General features: G+C 39.9%; 1 protein-coding gene and 1 long non-coding RNA gene across 3 annotated transcripts in view; one reads left to right on the top strand and one right to left on the bottom strand.

Moving 5' to 3' along the window:
* Nucleotides 1–17,500, bottom strand: part of LOC128635341 (uncharacterized) — a 69,132-nt gene that overhangs the window by 34,021 nt on the left and 17,611 nt on the right. The gene's annotated exons all lie outside the window — the stretch shown is intronic.
* Nucleotides 1–17,500, top strand: part of rab11fip4a (RAB11 family interacting protein 4 (class II) a) — a 49,572-nt gene that overhangs the window by 32,055 nt on the left and 17 nt on the right. For both annotated transcript variants that reach the window (XM_017484290.3, XM_017484298.3), the window contains 12 exons: nt 4,283–4,428; nt 4,514–4,681; nt 7,046–7,180; nt 7,308–7,343; nt 8,346–8,445; nt 8,819–8,922; nt 10,883–11,023; nt 12,396–12,477; nt 12,594–12,731; nt 14,044–14,193; nt 14,342–14,485; nt 16,247–17,500. The exon at nt 16,247–17,500 is cut by the window's right edge and continues 17 nt beyond it. In XM_017484290.3, the coding sequence (XP_017339779.1) occupies nt 4,283–4,428; nt 4,514–4,681; nt 7,046–7,180; nt 7,308–7,343; nt 8,346–8,445; nt 8,819–8,922; nt 10,883–11,023; nt 12,396–12,477; nt 12,594–12,731; nt 14,044–14,193; nt 14,342–14,485; nt 16,247–16,363 (1,461 nt within the window). In that variant the 3' untranslated portion in view covers nt 16,364–17,500. The remainder of the gene's footprint in view (nt 1–4,282; nt 4,429–4,513; nt 4,682–7,045; nt 7,181–7,307; nt 7,344–8,345; nt 8,446–8,818; nt 8,923–10,882; nt 11,024–12,395; nt 12,478–12,593; nt 12,732–14,043; nt 14,194–14,341; nt 14,486–16,246) is intronic.

The following is a 17,500-nucleotide window of genomic DNA, read 5'->3' as shown; positions in this document are numbered from 1 at the left end:
TTCCTAAAACCATCTCAAATCGCACAGTGCGCTAACCCTTGTGTGGAAGAAGGTTGTTTGCTAAAGCTAGTAAGGGCTGGCTGTCCATTTATGGTTATACACGTAAATAAAGGAAAGGTGTTATGTATTAAATAAAATTCGCTGGCTATGGTTATACTGTTATTCTGAGGAGCTGTCATTATTAGCTAAATATAAATAGCTAAATGCAGGCTAGGCTAGGTAGATTTGTAGTTAGCTAATATCATTTTTATAGAGATTGAAGAGTCCTGACCTGAGCTAGCTATCTACACTATGCAGATCATGTTTAGCTTCTTAGTGTAACAGCAGTTTATTTAATACCCAGTCCATACAGGATTTCTCTGAATGTAGTTTGCGATTGTTGCGGCGCTACTTTTTTGTTGTTGTTCATTTTGTTTTGTTTTTTCAGAAAACTACTTGATTTGGCGAAATTGCAATTGCACAAAATTATGTTTCGCGGTGATGGTTGTTGGTAAACGAGACCTTTTAGCGCTTATAGTACTTATATTCGACGCATGACGTTGCATGACTCGTCTTGACTCAAATCCACGGAAAATCTTTGGTCATTTTGAAAAATTGCAAGCTACTCCAAATATTGTGGAGTTCGCGAAATCCTGGAGGGAATGAATAGCTAGCTAGCTAGCGTCCACGCACACACTGCTACACGGCTTGATTAGCACGGAGGACTAGATGTCGCACATTTTAGGTTGTAAAAGGTAGGGATCCAGAAGATGTTAAGTCATGCTAAGTACTACACAATGCTACATGTAAAGATGTGTAACGTACACTGGTGAGGTAGACACGGGCCCAGAAATCCTTTATCGTTTTTCTTTAAAAAAAAAAAAAATGACCCAGTGCTGGCTTTGTCCTCCGTCTAGTGAAAGTCTGCATGATTTATAGCAGTGTGTGGATGTGTGCGCAGTAGAGACCTAGTTGGGTGTGAACAGTAACAGCCAGCCATAACTCACAGATCTAATGAAGCCTGCTATAAATATCTCCGAGAGAGAGAGAGAGAGAGAGAAGAGATGATGGTGTATCTAGGCAGATTGAAGAGAGATATAAAAATATACAGTTGTGCTCATAAATTTACGTACGCCTTGCAGAATCTGCAAAATGTTAATAATTAAAAAATAATAAAAAGAGGGATCATAAGAATTACATGTTGTTTATTTATTTAGTTCTGTCCTGTCCAATAATAACTGAATTTACACAAATGATCCAGTTCAAAAGTTTACATACGCTTGATTATTAATACTGAGTGTCGTTACCTGGATGATCAGTGACTGTGTTTATGTTTTGTGATAGTTGTTCATGAGTCCCTTGTTTGTCCTGAGCAGTTAAACTGCCCACTGTTCTTCAGAAAAATCCTCCAGGTCCTGCATGTTATTTGCTTATATATATATATATATATATATATATATATATATATATATATATATATATATATATATATATAATATATATATATATATATTTATATATATATATATATATATATATATATATATATATATATATATATATATATATATATATATATATATAAAGTACTCCTCAAAACACACACAGAGCAGTGTCCTTAGTATAGAATGTACTAGCTAACATCGGTCATTTGTGTGGTGTAAGTGTTTATGTATAGATATTTGAACAGATATTCAGATGAGCATGACAATATGTGTATGTGAGAGAAAGAGAGAGAGCATCAATCTTCATTAATATTACTCCAGTACAGTGTGTTCTGATTGGCTGAGAGCACTAAAGAAGATAACACATAGGCTGATATCCAGACAGCAAACAGTTTTTTTTTTGTTTGTTTTTTTTGGTCAAATCTGATTTGGACAGGAAAGATTTTTTGAAATCAGCATGGCAAAAGCTTGACGAAATACCAAACGCTGTCCTTTTTCCAATTAGATTCGAGCCACATTTTGTCTGTGGTTTCAAATCAGAGTAAAATCAGATTTCAGAAAAGGCTTTATGTGCTTTTGAGACACGAAGGATAAAGCAGTTACGCAAGATGTCGAATATTTCATGAATGAAAAACGATGTTCAATCACTCGCCTGCCCCACACTGATATTCACATTTCCTTCACAAGTACATGAATGTAAATCCATCATATTTGCCCTGCTGTCAAAACAGCCATCGAGGAGTGTATTTATTTAGTCAGTATCACATTGTAGTCGTCATTACGAGACTACAATTAAACTTCGGGTTTAGTTCAGACTGCTTAACGTTTGAGGATTTCAAAAGGTGTTCACTTTCGGTGGTTCAAGTCAGAAGCAGCAAAAAAAAAAAAAAAGTCTATAAGGCTTTAAGAGAATAGGACTTTAAGTGGACAGCTAGCATTAAAAGCTAATTTTCCATTCTGTAGAAAGTCGTGGCTAGTTCAAAATGAAATGGATATGAATAGTAAATGTATTAACTGCTATCAATGACAGATTTAAATAAATAAATAAATAAATAAATACAAAAACTAGCAGACCAATAAGCTTTTTAGTTGTTGTTAATGGTTATCAGTTAGCGCTAACTTGTTTACCTGGTTACCTTCAACATTTACCATGCAAACATATTTCAGTTTATTCAGGCGGTGTGTTGCACTTATGGATCGTTAAGCAGTTAAAGCGAACTGTCTCTATATGTGGTGATGATTATATGCTTTGCAATTTATTAGTCAGTAACTGACATAGCCAAACAAAGCAAAACGCTGTTTAGCTTTTGTTAAGGCTTGGTGTACCTTTAAAGGTTACATTTAAACTCCGATCAATATAAACCACGGTCTTTAAATAAAAACACTACAGCTATATTGTGCTCTCTCGTTTTCTTGCTGCGTAAGAGTAATACATAGTACTGGCTCTATTTACTATTTGCTTATAGGTGGGGTTTAGTTTAAGTAATACGTCATTTCAAACAACGTTGTGTTTTACATGAACAACAAAAATCCACTATTAACGGATTAAGACAATACTCTGATTAAGAAACTACCATGTAAACAGCACTTTTTAATTACCTTAATCCGAATAAGGTCATACTCTAAGTGAGCACAAATCGAATTAAGACGTGTGGAGTGTTCCTGTTTTAGTCGCATTATCGACGGGTGTTACAGACATGTACACACCTTAATTACACGATTAACATTGTGTGGGAGTTTTCACCGCGTTTTGCGACAGGACACGTACGGACAGGACACACACGGCTGTGCTCAACCGTTTTACGGCAAACAGGAGAGCACGGCTGCGTCCCAAACCACATACTTGCCTACTATAGGCCTGTAGTAGGAGAAATACATGCATCTCGGCTACTATATAGACGGTAAGTATGCGATTTGGGACGCAGCCCATAGTTTCAAGCAGTTGTCTATTTGCATGTACAACATGACAAATAATTAACCGCATTTGGAGCGTTCGTAAACATTTTTTATAAAAACACCCCAAACTGTAGACGTGAAATTCTGGAGGGACATCGGACAGCGTAGTCATTGACTACGTTTACATGGACAGCAGTAATCTAAGTATTGAGCTTATTCTGAATAAGACGATATTGTGATTAAGGTGTTTACATGAGTCGCTTTTAGATTATTCCTTTCATGTTCAGGTTTTATATGTTATAGAACATAGATCGATCAACGGCACACGTCATTACGTCCCCACGTCGCGCCGTCCGACATTCCCTCCAGAATTTCACGTATCGACATACAGTTGGTCTTCGTTATGGTACCGTATACAGTTTTGGGTGTTTTTATTTTTAATTTTACGAAAGCTTCAAGTGTGGTTAATTATTTGTCATGCTATATGTGCAAATAGACGACTGCTTGAAGCCGTGGGCTGCGTCCCAAACCGCATACTTACCATGTATACATGTATTTCTCCTACTATATAGCAGGTAAGTACGCGGTTTGGGACGCAGCCGTGCTCTCTTGTTTGCCGTAAAACGGTTGAGCGCTGCCGTGTGTGTACGTGTCCTGTCACAAAATGCGGTGAAAACTCCCACACGATGTTAATACTGTGATTAAGGTGTGTACATGTCTGTAATGCACTTCCATAATGCGACTAAAACAGGAGTACTCCACACGTCTTAATTCAATTAGTGTTTACTTCGAGTATGACTTTAGTCGGATTAAGGTCATCAATAATCACTGTTTACATGCTAGTTTGTTAATCAGAGTATCGTCTTAATCGGGTTAATATCAGAATATTGTTGTCCGTGTAAACTTACTGATAGTCTATTAATCAGTGCTGACTTTGTGTTGTGTGTACTGTGTGTATACAGATCGGTGATGAGAGTGCCGTTACGCTACCCTGCCTGTTGTACCCCCTTGACTCTGAAATGGACAGCAGCGGGGGGTCCGAGTCCTCTGACGTTCGCCATGACGACAAAGAGGAAGCCCTTGGCGGACTGTTTCTTCCTGGAAACAGGTGACTATATCAGGAGGCAAAATGGTGATGGTGGCAGATAAATAAAATTCAAATCCTCCAGTAAAATAAATCTTTTTCTCTGCAGTTCACATCAACTTGTCTCGTCGGCCGCGGCGTCTGTCATTTCAGCCGAGGAGCAGTTTGAAGATTACGGGGAAGGAGAAGATGTCGATTTTATTCCTAGTAGCCCCTGTGCTGATGACGACACACGGACTAATGGATTTTCGGATCTAGGCTCCTCGCTGCCTTCCAGGTTACTGAATCTTATCTCACACGCTCTTGTCAGGACTGCGTCTTTTCAGGCCTTATTCATTAAAAGCTAAGAAGTCGATGTGAGTAATAATATAAAAACAGACGAATTCTGTGTTAAACTCTCCCCATGCCTCCATGCAGTCAGTAACGCACTTTCTTTCTGTAAGCTTGCTTGTGTTAGCTGGTATCTCAGTATGTCTTAAACAGCCATACATTCTTAAATGTCATATCCACAGCAGCATCTCTGGGGTTTTTCCATCATGTACGGTTCCATCTCATTTATATAACAGTAGTTGAAGGGTTAAGGGCCTTGAACAAGGGCCCAGCAGTGGCAGCGTGGCAGTGGTGGGATTTGAACTCATCAGTGACTAGTGAACGTACTAGTTGCATAGTCGATTCGGCATCTAGTAAGTAGCTAACAGTTTCTTAAGCTGACTTATTTCCGTGCCTGAATATTCAGTAGTGCTCTATAGTGCACTATGTAGGGTCTAGAACACCTACCTACCTAAAGTTGAACATAAGCAGCCGCTTTATTGTGCAACGTCTATTGGTTGAGCATCTGAACAAATGTAACAAAAGTAACAAATAAAAGTGGAAGGTCGGTTGCTGGCAAACTCTTAAGATTAGCAGAACACAAAAATGACACTCCTACGCTCCACCCGGACAACTGCAGGATACATACAGCCAAATCTGTGTGTGACTCATCCAACGAGTCACTCGGATTTGGCCACACGTGCCCTACAGTTGTCGTTCTGGAACGTGGGAGCGTATTCCGTTTGCATTACTGTACTCTGCCATCTCATAGGATTTTATGATGGCTTAATGATATTTTTAGACCCTGACCTATTTGCCCTTGTATGAAGACATCTTTTTGATGGAGACTATAAAGAATGTCTGGATACGGGCGTCTGCTAAGTGCCGTGAATCGAAATGTAAGTGTAAATGGAGTTTCGTGTTCTCCTTGGGCACGAAGCACAAACGGCAACCTTCCTGTCTGGTCAGGAACAGATCGTTTCTGCTCTCCAGACCTGCCCGATCCATCCTGATCCATTGAGCTGCTGCTGAAGATGGCCCCACATGAACAGCCTAAATATCAGTGAGATTACTGTGGATGGTACCACATTGAAACCATAAAGATGGCTGTGGATGTTCTTCCTCGGACCACCATCATCGAACAGTTAATAACTTCAGTTTGATACACTGACTTTAAGTTATAACTATAACGACTTCAGAAACGACTCCCGATTCTCCTACGCATAAGTTGGTCATAAGCTCATAAAGTTTCCGTTTACACAGTTGCACCTTTCGACTATATAGTATGCAGTTATAGAAGAGAAATGATTTATAATCGCACTATCTGGTGTCATCCAGATGAGGGAGGATGTGGTCCCTTTTGTGTCTGGTTCCTCTCAAGGTTTCATCTCAGAGAGTTTTCCTTGCCACCATCGCCTCTGGCGTACAAATGAAAAATTTATATTCAGAATCGATATATTTCTGTAAAGCTGCTTTGTAACAGCGTCCATTGTTGATTTAATAAAAATAAATAAATAAATAAAAAAAGAAGATATTTCCTTGTGAATTTCTTTGCTTTTATACAATACAAATGCATAGTGTAGCTCATGTGAATGCTAAACTTTTTTTGATGTAAAATTCTGACAGCTATGTTGCTTCATTTCTCATCAAAAATGTTCGTACATAAGCCTAAAGGTAAATATTTGACTGTGATGTTTTATGTATCATGCATCATGGATTGCTAGTATTATAGTGCCTTGTGAAAGTATTCACAGAACAGGTTATGAAATGGTAGTAGTAACACTAACAATGAAGAAACTAAGGTAGAGTGCCATTACGAAAGTATTCCAACCCCCCCCCCCCCCCCCCCCCCCGCCATATCATTATCAAGAATACTTTCGCACGGCACTCTACCTTAGTTTCTTCACTGTTACTGTTACTACTACCATTTCATAACCTGTTCTGTGAAAGTCAACACATTGTAGTTATGTGGAAAATAATGTTCGAGATAATAGCTGAATACAGCTGGCAGATATTGATTTTGTTATAACCGCCATCCTCACATGTCTTTAAACCAAGCCAGAGTGTTATACATTCCGGAATTTAATGCCATCCTGTTTAAAAACTGTAAGCTGAATGCTGAAGCTGAAAGCAGCCCATAACCAATGGGCTGATTAGTCATAATATTGATTGAGTATCTGAGTGTTTGAGTCCATCAATCATGGTGGTCCATTACTGAGTCTTGAGTCACTGCTCTCAACGTCCCCTGGTCTTTCTATTACTTGATTATTAGATGACTATTCGATGAGAGTTACACTCTTCTGACAGATTTACTTTTCTTTTGTATATGTAGTGCTGGGCATACCCCTCAGAAAATCAGACACTTTTACAACAGTGAGCTGCTGGATGTTTATTGCTCCCAATGCTGTAAGAAAGTGAACTTGCTCAACGACCTTGAGGCTCGACTCAAGAACCTCAAAGCCAACAGGTGAGTATTTATTTTATCACTGATCATACACTAAACCGGTGTTTCCTTATTACTGGAACGCTAAATGGTTTATCCGAACGCTAGCACACGTACGCTGCTGTCACTAACTGCTCTCGTTGCTTTTCAGTCCAAACAGGAAGATCTCCAGCACAGCTTTTGGACGGTAAGAATGCAATATTTTATGTATAGGATTTAAATTAGAGATGCACCGATGTGTATCGGCCGATATAGGCAATTTTTCACGCTAGCGGGTTTAAAAACATCCGACGATCAGGGCCGATTATATCCTGTCAATCAAAAGAGGGCGGGAAAACACATCGATTTCGTGCTGTGTGTAAAGATGATGTCTCTTGTGTGGAATGACGACAAAACTGCAGGTTGTAATCTCTTTAATCTCTGCACTGACAAAATTTTACACCGGACGCTGCAGCAGTGAAGCGGGAGTTTCGGCGGGGAGTCTAAAACTTATTTTTTGCCGTGCTGCTTGAGCTGAATTAAAGGGCCGGTACAGATTAAAGATTAAAGATTGAAATGAAGACGAGTTGAGAAAATAAAAGTATATATTTCACAGAAAAATATATTTGTAGTGTACTATATTTCACATCCAGTTAATGTTAATATATAAAAAAGGTTTGTATTAGGCCTATATATTACCGGTTTAATGTAATGATGAAGTAGAAATGCTTGTGTTTGTGGAGAGTGAATGTGAGACTAACAGGAGGATTTTTTAGAATTCAGTCAATGTTAATATGAATTAATAACATTCAATAAGTTAAGAAATCTTACTTTAATCTTCAGAATTTAGTTCATGTGTTAATGTTAATTAGAGTAATGTGTTTTTTGTTTATGAGACCAGTTACTGTGAAACAACTTGTTGGTATGGAGAGAATGAAGTTTTTATTTGCATTTCTTTCAGAATTGTGGAATTAATTATTATTAATTTAAAAGAAGGCAGAAAAAGCAGAACTATCGGTTATCATTATTGGCCAATATCACTCTGAATAATCGGTTATCGGTATCGGCTGAGAAATTTAGTATCGGTGCATCTCTAATAAATATACAAGGCACAATGCCAAAGGAGGCAGCTAAACAATTATTATTAAATTCCATAATCACCATAATCTTTCTTTCTCTCTCTCTTTGTGGCGGTCTGTCTCTCTCACAGACAGCTTTTCCATCACAGTAATTTCAGCAGCAGTCATGGCAGCACTGAGGATTTATTCCGCGACAGCATCGACTCCTGTGACACTGACATCACTGAGAAGGTACACAGAACTTCATCGCTGTACACACAGACAATCAGTTGGTGCATAACAAGGTCTAGACTGCGTCTCTCAGCCACTACGGCATTGAAGGCTGTCCCATTTTGAATACATCTGATAATTGCCGTCTATATTATATCTAATGGGTTTCGAGGATGCAACTAGTGTGTTCTTTTCCGCTTCTCCGTATCGCACAGTTCTCTGCGCTCATAAATAAAGAAATTAAATAAAAGAGGCCAAGGGTTCCCTTTAGATTAAGGCTAGGTTTAGATTGAGATGTGTCATAGCGTTAATTACCTGCATTAAGAGTGATGTGAATGCAAGCTCCTCATAACTAAAGTAAGACAAACCTGTGTGTGTGTGTGTGTTACCTCAGGTGAGTTACCTGGAGAAGAAGGTGACAGAGCTGGAGAATGACAGCCTTGCAAATGGAGACCTGAAATCCAAACTGAAACAGGATAACACACAGCTGGTTCACAGGTAGACACCTCACCATATATCATGGGCATAGAATATAAAAATTGTCTTCTATCATATCGTATGTCTTCAGTATACTCCTAAGTACACTTCCTGGCCTATGATTGGGATCCTTATTGCAGTGATTAATATGTTTCTGTTGGCAACAATTGTTTTAACACTAACTAATGCAGTGTGCAGCTTCTCATTTCTTAATGAAGGTGTATCCTGTGTTCGTGGTAAAGATGTTACTGTGTTTCAGAAAGGGCAAGTCATTGGCCTGCATCAAGCAAAGAAAACGACTAGGGAGATTGCAGAAATTCCTGGAATTGGGTTAAGAAAAGTCCAACGCATTATGAACACCTGGAAGGCGAACACCTGGAAGGTGAACTGTCAACTTTGAGGAAGAAATGTGGTCGGAAAAATGAACGCTCAAAATCTTGAGTGATTGTGATCGGAAAACGCTCTGTGAAGTCACATCGTAGAAAAAAATCGACATTGGAACACAAGGCTGTTTAATAGTGAAAGCAAGAGCATTTCCACATGCACAAGGCGATGAGAACTTACAGGAGTAAGTTGGGAGTAAACAGCTGTGTGGCCTAATCAGTGTGAGGCTAGAAGATGGCAATGGAAAAAGGTCATGTGGTCTGATGAGTCCAGATTTAATGGTCTGTACTTATATAGTGCTTTTATCCAAAGTGCTTTACACTGTGTCTCATTCATACACACACACACACTCACACACCAATGGTAGCAGAGCTGCCATGCAAGGCGCTAACTTGCCATCGAGAGCAACTTGGGGTTCAGTGTCTTGCCCAGGGACACTTCGGTATGTGGAGTCACGTGGGCCGGGAATCGAACCGCCAACCCTACGATTAGTGGACAACCCGCTCTACCACCTGAGCCACAGCAAGAAGGGAAGCAAATGAAGTGATGCACCCATCATGCATTGTGCCTGGGGGCAGTGGTGGTTTAGCGGTTAAGGCTGTGGGTTACTGAGTTACTGATCGGATGATCAGAAGGTCGGGGGTTCCAGCCCCAGCACTGCCAAACTGCCGCTCTTAGGTCCTTGAGAAAAGCCCTTAACCCTCTCTGCTCTAGGGGCACTGTATCATGGCTGACCCTGCACTCTGACCCCAATTTCCTGGGATATGCGAAGAAACAAATTTCACTGTGATCAATAAAGACTCATTATCGTTACTGTACAAGCCTCTGGAGGTTAGTGTTATGATCTGGGGTTGCTTCAGATGGTCAGTTCTAGACTCAGCAACATTATGCGGCAATCAAATGAAGTACCTGAATGTACCCATCAATGGATTTTTTTTTCTTCCCTGACGGCACAGGTATATTCCAGGATTCATCAGGCTAAAATTGTGAAAGAGTTGTTCATGGAGCATGAGGAATCATTTTCACACATGAATACCATAACCCCACTGAAAGTCTGGGATGTGCTGGAGAAGACTTTACGGAGTGTTTCGACTCGTTACAAAATCTCGGCCAAAAATGAATGCAACTCTGGATGGAAATAAACGTTGTCACGTTGCACAAGGTCTTCGAAACAATGCAGTGACAAATGCGTGCAGTAATCAAAGCTGAAGGTGGTGCAATGCAATTTTAGAGTGTGCGATTTATTTATTTATTTATTTTTGGCCAGACAGGGTATAACAGAAGGATTTCTGTCATTACAGAGGAACTGACGCCATCTGAGAATCGTTTCTTAGTCATTTAACGACAGATCTGTGGGAAATGTTGATATTCAAGACAGTTCCCTCTCAGTCTGCCATTATATCTTCCATTGTCTGGATAAAATATAAGCTAGTTAGCAGCTATATTGCCCAGTTGCCTAGCAACAGTGGTCTCCAAAGTAGTCATACGAACCTAAGAACAAACATTTAAACAGTTTAAACGCAAAAAACCTGCAGAAACATGCAATATAGTGTGTGTGTGTGTGTGTGTGTGTGTGTGTGTGTGTGTGTGTATGCAGAGTACATGAGCTGGAGGAGCAGATTAAGGACCAGGAGGCACGAGCTGAGCAAAGTTTGGAGGAGGAGCTGAAGAGACACCGAGAGAATTACAGCAAGATGGAGAAAGACAAGAGCAACCAAATAGAGCTCCTCTCTAATAGGTACATACACATGTACACACGTACACACCCACACGTTTTCACATGCACTGTCAGAGCTCACGTATCTGTCTGGCTGTATACGTGATGACCTAGCGTGTTAGAAATGGTCTCATTGCCCCTGTTTGGCTTTTTAATGTTATCCCCACATTGAACAAAGGTGTTCATGTTTGAGGAATCAAAACTATAAAAACAGGGATGTTAATCATCACAGCAGTCTGACTGGGCTGTCTCTTCATGTCTTATTTCAATAAAGTACACTATTAGGCAGCAAGTGAACAGTCAGTTCTTCAAGTTGATGTGTTGGAAGCAGGGAAAATAGCCAGGTGTAAGAATCTGAGCGAGTTTGACAAAGGGCCAAATTGTGATGGCTAGAAGACTGGGTCAGAGCATCTCCAAAACGGCAGGTCTTGTGGAGTGTACAGTATGCAGTGGTTCGTTCCTACCAAAAGTTGTCCAAGGAAGGATACCGGTTGGCATAATGATGCACTATGGAAAGAAGGCAGTGTGATGCTCTGGGCAAAGTTCTGCTTTGAAACCTTGTGTCTTGGAATTGATGTGGATGTTACTCTGACACATACCACCTACGCAAATATTACTGCACCCTTCAACCTCTTTCAGCATTATAATGCGCTGGGCCACACTGCAAAAATTGTTCAGGAATGGTTTGAGGAACATAACAAAGAGTTCAAGGTGTTGACCTGGCCTACAAATTCTCCAGTTGTCAATCTGGACAAACCAGTCCGATCGTTGGTGGCCTCACCTCACAACTTACAGGACTTAAAGGATTTGCTACTAACATCTTGGCGCAAGATACCACAGCACACCTTCAGAGGTCTTGTGCAGTCCATACCTTGATGGGTCAGAGCTGTTTTGGTAGCACAATGGGGACCTACACAACATTAGACAGGTTGTTTTAATGTTATGGCCGATGGGTGTAAAAGTCTACATGCATTTACATTTTGTTACTTGTTTATGGAAATGATGTTATGGTGGTGTCGACGCAGTAGTTCAAGTCTTTGTAGGCTGAGACAGAGACAAGACTGAAACCATTGATTTGTGGTTTTAAAGACTGGTTTCAAGAGTAGTCGACTAGTTCATTGTTCTCTAGCAGATGCTGTGCGCTTTTATATTTTATTATTTTTTGCATTAGTCGAAAAGTCATTTTCAATGAAAGGAGTGCTGTTCCCGCAGGCATACTAGAGGAAGCCACAGTAATGTTAAAACATACTACCGAGAGCAGATTAAATGTCACTAATCATGTGGTTTATTGCAATATAATCAGTTTAATTATATTATATTATATTGTTTTATATTGAAGCGGTGTTCAAATGAAAAGGTTACGCAATTTTTTTTCAATACAAAACTTCCGCAGAGTACAGCAGCTCGAGGAGGAGAACTCTGAGATGAAGGTGAACGTTTGCCGATTAAAGTCTCAGACCGAGAAACTGGACCAGGTGAATGATGTCATCACTGTCCTCGTTATCACTGTGAACATAAATGACCAGCTTCTGGTAAATAGCAGGAATCGGCACGATCACTAACTACTTCTTCTTCGTCATTCGTGTTGCAGGAGAAGCAGCGCATGACGGATAAACTAGAAGACACGAGCCTGCGTCTAAAGGATGAGATGGATCTGTATCGGAAGATGATGGACAAACTGTGGCAGAACAGACATGAATTTCAGAAAGAACGAGAGGCCATGCAGGAAGTGAGACCCTGCCGTTTAATTACATCGCTTCTCACATTCTAGTCCTGAACTAATCTCCGTGATCCAACTACAACTAGCCGTGTGAGAAATCCTTATAAGTGTTTATCTGAACGCCAAACTCTTGTGATGTCATCGTTTCCATTCAGACAGTAAGCCTGGGTTTAGAACGCCAATGCCACAATGTAACAGAGCGACCGGAGATTCGTTTTCACTGAGAGTTAGGACGTCATCGTCTAGTAATTCTTCTTTCACGTATACCACAGGATGGTTGAATTCTTGAATCACAACGTGTCGATTCATTTTTCCACAGCAGCACAGACCTCAATATTTACAACCGGAAACCTAAATGATAGCTTTATATTAATCCATTCGTTCTAATACGTTACTGCATCCTATACCAGCTCATTCACAGGCACTTGCATGGTGAACACGTCACATGATCTAGGCCTAATAATAAACAAATAAAAACGTGCCGTTGTTTAACGTGTACAATCGTTGATATATCACTTACGTTATACTAGCTATACAGTGTACAGTCCTTCCCTAACGCAAACTCCTCTGTCCTGAAGACTTATAAAGCGTCACGCGTCGTTCGTTAATAAACGAAACGTTGTAATCCCTGTAAGAGGAAAAGCTGTATATGTGTATCTCTGACGTACTCTTTAAAGTTTGTTTAGCCCAGAGTGTTGTAAAATTCTCCGCTCTGATTGGTCAGAAGGTGTTGGATAATTTCTGTAACAGTATAGCTCAGGCAGTAGTTCCAGCTGGCAAATCACAGGTTTATATTAATGCATTTGTTCTATTACATTATCATACGTTACAACAGTAACAACTCGTTCACAGGGACTTGTATACGTGGTTATAAGCGGATTATAAAAAAAAAATCTCGGTTTGTTAAACGTGTTAAACATATTAAGGAGTACTGTAAGGAGATGGAAGACAACATTAAATGTAACGATAAACAGATAAACACATGATGATGAAAATTGGAATCGTTGGCACATTTAATATATTTAATAATTATATATATACACATAAAAAAAAGAAAAGAAACATAATACATGAGTCCTTCTGAGTCCTACCAGGCCACGGCAGTTACACACGTGTCTAAAACATCTACTAGCGTCTAACATACACCAGTAAACATGCTGCCTGTTCACGCGAGGTGAAAAATCTCATGACATGTATACCCTCCTAACAGTTCTTCTGGTCTCTTAATGACTTACATCAGATGTTAGCTCCTCTGTTTTTCTGCATGCATCATTTCTCCTTGTATATGTATATATATATATATGTGTGTGTGTGTGTGTAGTTGATCGAGGACCTGCGTCGGGAGCTGGAGCATCTGCAGGTGTTTAAGTTAGAAACGGAGAAACCTGGGCGTGGTAGAAACTGCTTGTCTGAATTCAGTGCTAGAACACGCGAGATCGAGCTGGAGCATGAAGTCAAACGCCTGCGACAGGTAGAAAACCTCTTCGCTATCGTAACTCTATTGTATCCAGAATCTACAGAAGAATCTAATTATGATGCATAACCTCTAGCATGAAATTTTACCATCACCCCACACCTTGAATTTTAAAAAAAAAGGATTCTGCTCCCATCCCCGACAGGAAAACCATAAACTGCGGGACCAGAACGACGATCTGAATGGGCAGATTCTCAGTCTCAGTCTGTACGAGGCTAAAAACCTCTTTGCTTGCCACACTAAAGCTCAGAGTCTCGCCACCGAGATTGACAACGCTTCCAGAGACGAGGTGAGACGACACTCTCGCGTGCCAGTGGTTTGGGACACACAGATACTATGTCAGAACGTAAAATGAATAGGTTAGGATAAAGATATCATATTTAGTATTATTGTATAAAAAAATAAATGAATGAATTCACTAGTCATCCTCCTTGCTCGTTCCTGGTGAGAACCTCTGTGATGTGTCCAGTCGTGTTTAGAAGACTCGTCCAAGCTGACAATGACCTAGCAGTTACAGTACCTCTCTGAAAATAGGTCTAGTGAGAACTGGCAGTATACAAGCTGTTCTACTGTTAGTACTCCAATCTACAGAAGTGGATCCCCTCTCTGAGGGAGATGATCAACACTGGAAGGAGACCAAAGAGTAGATCACCACCCGGGCCTCAGAGCTCTGTTAGAAAAAATAGAAAAAGTTGAGATCAAAATAACGATGATCAAGAAGCCTCATTAATGTGTTCTAACATGTTTTGAAATGGCTGACGTTCTAGTTAGAACGTTAACGAAATACAATTGCTTCTTAAAATGGGCGGACTTCTAGCGGGAACAGTCAGTTCAATTCCACAAGGCAGTCCTTAATTACAGCAGAAGTTCTCGGGTACAAATCTATCCTGAAGTGTCCTGGTGCGATGATTCACCGAAGCAAGTGGAAATATTTACAGCATACATCGGACATGGGACCATCCAGATCAGCAGAAGGTGTCTCACAGCACTACTGAGACATACAGTGGGGTCCAAAAGTCTGATGTTAATAATAATAATTCTTTTTTTAAAAATGGATTGTACGAATTTCATGTTGTTTATTTATTTAATTCTGCCCTGAATCAGGTATTTCACTTAACAGATGTTAATATAATCTAATATAGTCCACAAGACACAATAATAACTGAATTTACACAAACGAACCAGTTTAAAAGTTGACATACGCTTGATTATTAATACTGAGTGTCGTTACCTGGATGATCAGTGACTGTGTTTATGTTTTGTGATAGTTGTTCATGAGTCCCTTGTTTGTCCTGAGCAGTTAAACAGCCCACTGTTCTTCAGAAAAATCCTCCAGGTCCTGCACATTCTTTACTTTTCCAGCATCTTCTGCATATTTGACCCCTTTCCATCAGTGACTATATGATTAAGATCCATCTTTTCACACTGAGGACAACAGAGGGACTCGTACACGACTATTACAAAAGGTGCAAACATTCACTGATGCTCAACAAGGTAACACGTTGCATTAAGATCCAGGGGGGTGTAAACTTTTGAACAGGACGATCGGTGTAAATTGTTATTTTGTTGTAAGATTTTATTTTTTTCATTTAGTACCGCCCTTCGGAAGCTACATAAGATATTTACCTGTTTCCCAGGAGATATTTTGCATATTCTGCAAGGCATATGTAAACGCAGCTGTACCATACCCATTTTTAATATTTTTAAATTATACGTTTAAACGATATATAAATATAGTCATATCCAATGATTGGACTTTTCACTCAAGTTATTGCTGACACTATCATTTGTAATGAAAGGTTTGTATTATCCCAGGTCTCCCTGGAAGAAGAGATTGTGATATCTCAATGGGATCTTCCTGGCTAAATAAAGTGCAAATAAATAAATAAATATTAAATTCTTGCTCTCCACTATAGGTTTCAACACTTAGAATCACACTCGTTAGAACACTAATGAGATGTGTATACTTTTCCGGATGACCTTTGCGGTGTGCATACGCGGCTGTATTCCTAGACGCGTGTTTGTACTAATACGTTGCTCTGTCCTGCAGCTGGTCGAGGCTCTGAAAGAACAAGAGGAAATCAACTTCCGCCTCCGGCAATACATGGATAAGATCATCCTGGCTATACTGGACCACAATCCCTCCATCCTGGAAATCAAGCACTAGACCTGTCCTGAAGAAGTAAAGGTTGGCATGTTGTGCCACCTTGTGGCCGTGGGAGTGAGGCATACCAACATTTCCACCTCACATCTGTATCAGGAGATCATACTGAAGAGATAATTAAAAAAAAAAAAAAACAGAAAAAAAAAACAAGTGATCCATCTAGAATATAATGTCAAATGTATTCTTCGTTATACACTCAATATTGTGTACACACATTCCACTCGGGTCTATTAGTCAGGTTGCACTGAGAACTGTTTTCGATTGTGTCGGTTATCTCACACTGCTACACGACGTTGTTCCTCACTTAAATCAGTCCAGGATGGTTTGACAATAAAGCATCGTACAAATAGCACTTTGCTGACCATATAGCACCTTTGCCAATGTCTGTTCTAGAACAATTCTCTGCTTTTCCATCACCGCTGATGTCTGAACGCAGCTGAAACGAAACGGAGCAGTTTTATCTGGATAGCTCTGTCTCCGGTCATACTGAGCCCGATATTAAACACTGAAAAGACAACATTGCTGTGCATCGACATGCAACGATTAAACGCCTGCCTCTTACTGCCGTCTGATTTTTACGACGTCAGCACACACAGGTACATCCGATCTAGTCCCGGTAGATAAAATCATAGTCTAGCTGTACCCCCATGATGCACTCTGAAATGTCACGTTATTATAATGAAGAAATAGGATTTCCATCTCATGTCGTCTTGAGGTTTTTACGAGTTTGAGATCTGTTGTAAATTGTATAGAAATTAATCCACTTCTATTGGGGGAGGGGTGGGGGCGTGGTTTGGTGGTTCACTGAAGCAGCACCGGCTTCATGTCAGTGTACTAGAGGAACGTACTGAGCCATAATCAGTTATTAGACTTTATTATTATTATTATTATTATTATTATTATTATTATCATCATTATTAGACTGGGTTCTTTTGCATCTTACACCAGATGTGAAAAGTTTGGACCCCTGATATAACTGTACATGCCTGTAGAATGGCGAATCTTTTCTGTTGCAATAAGGAAATGCTGAAGGTTCACCATCATGCTGTACAGCATCATTTTAAAAAAAAGGACGTATAGACAGTGTCACTTGTGTCCCTAAACACACTGAGGTCCATCATGGATACTAGCAAAAATAAA

Source organism: Ictalurus punctatus, chromosome 2, assembly GCF_001660625.3.
Source record: "Ictalurus punctatus breed USDA103 chromosome 2, Coco_2.0, whole genome shotgun sequence".
NCBI classification, from domain to species: Eukaryota; Metazoa; Chordata; class Actinopteri; order Siluriformes; family Ictaluridae; genus Ictalurus; species Ictalurus punctatus.
This window is presented reverse-complemented; position numbering and strand designations above follow the sequence as displayed.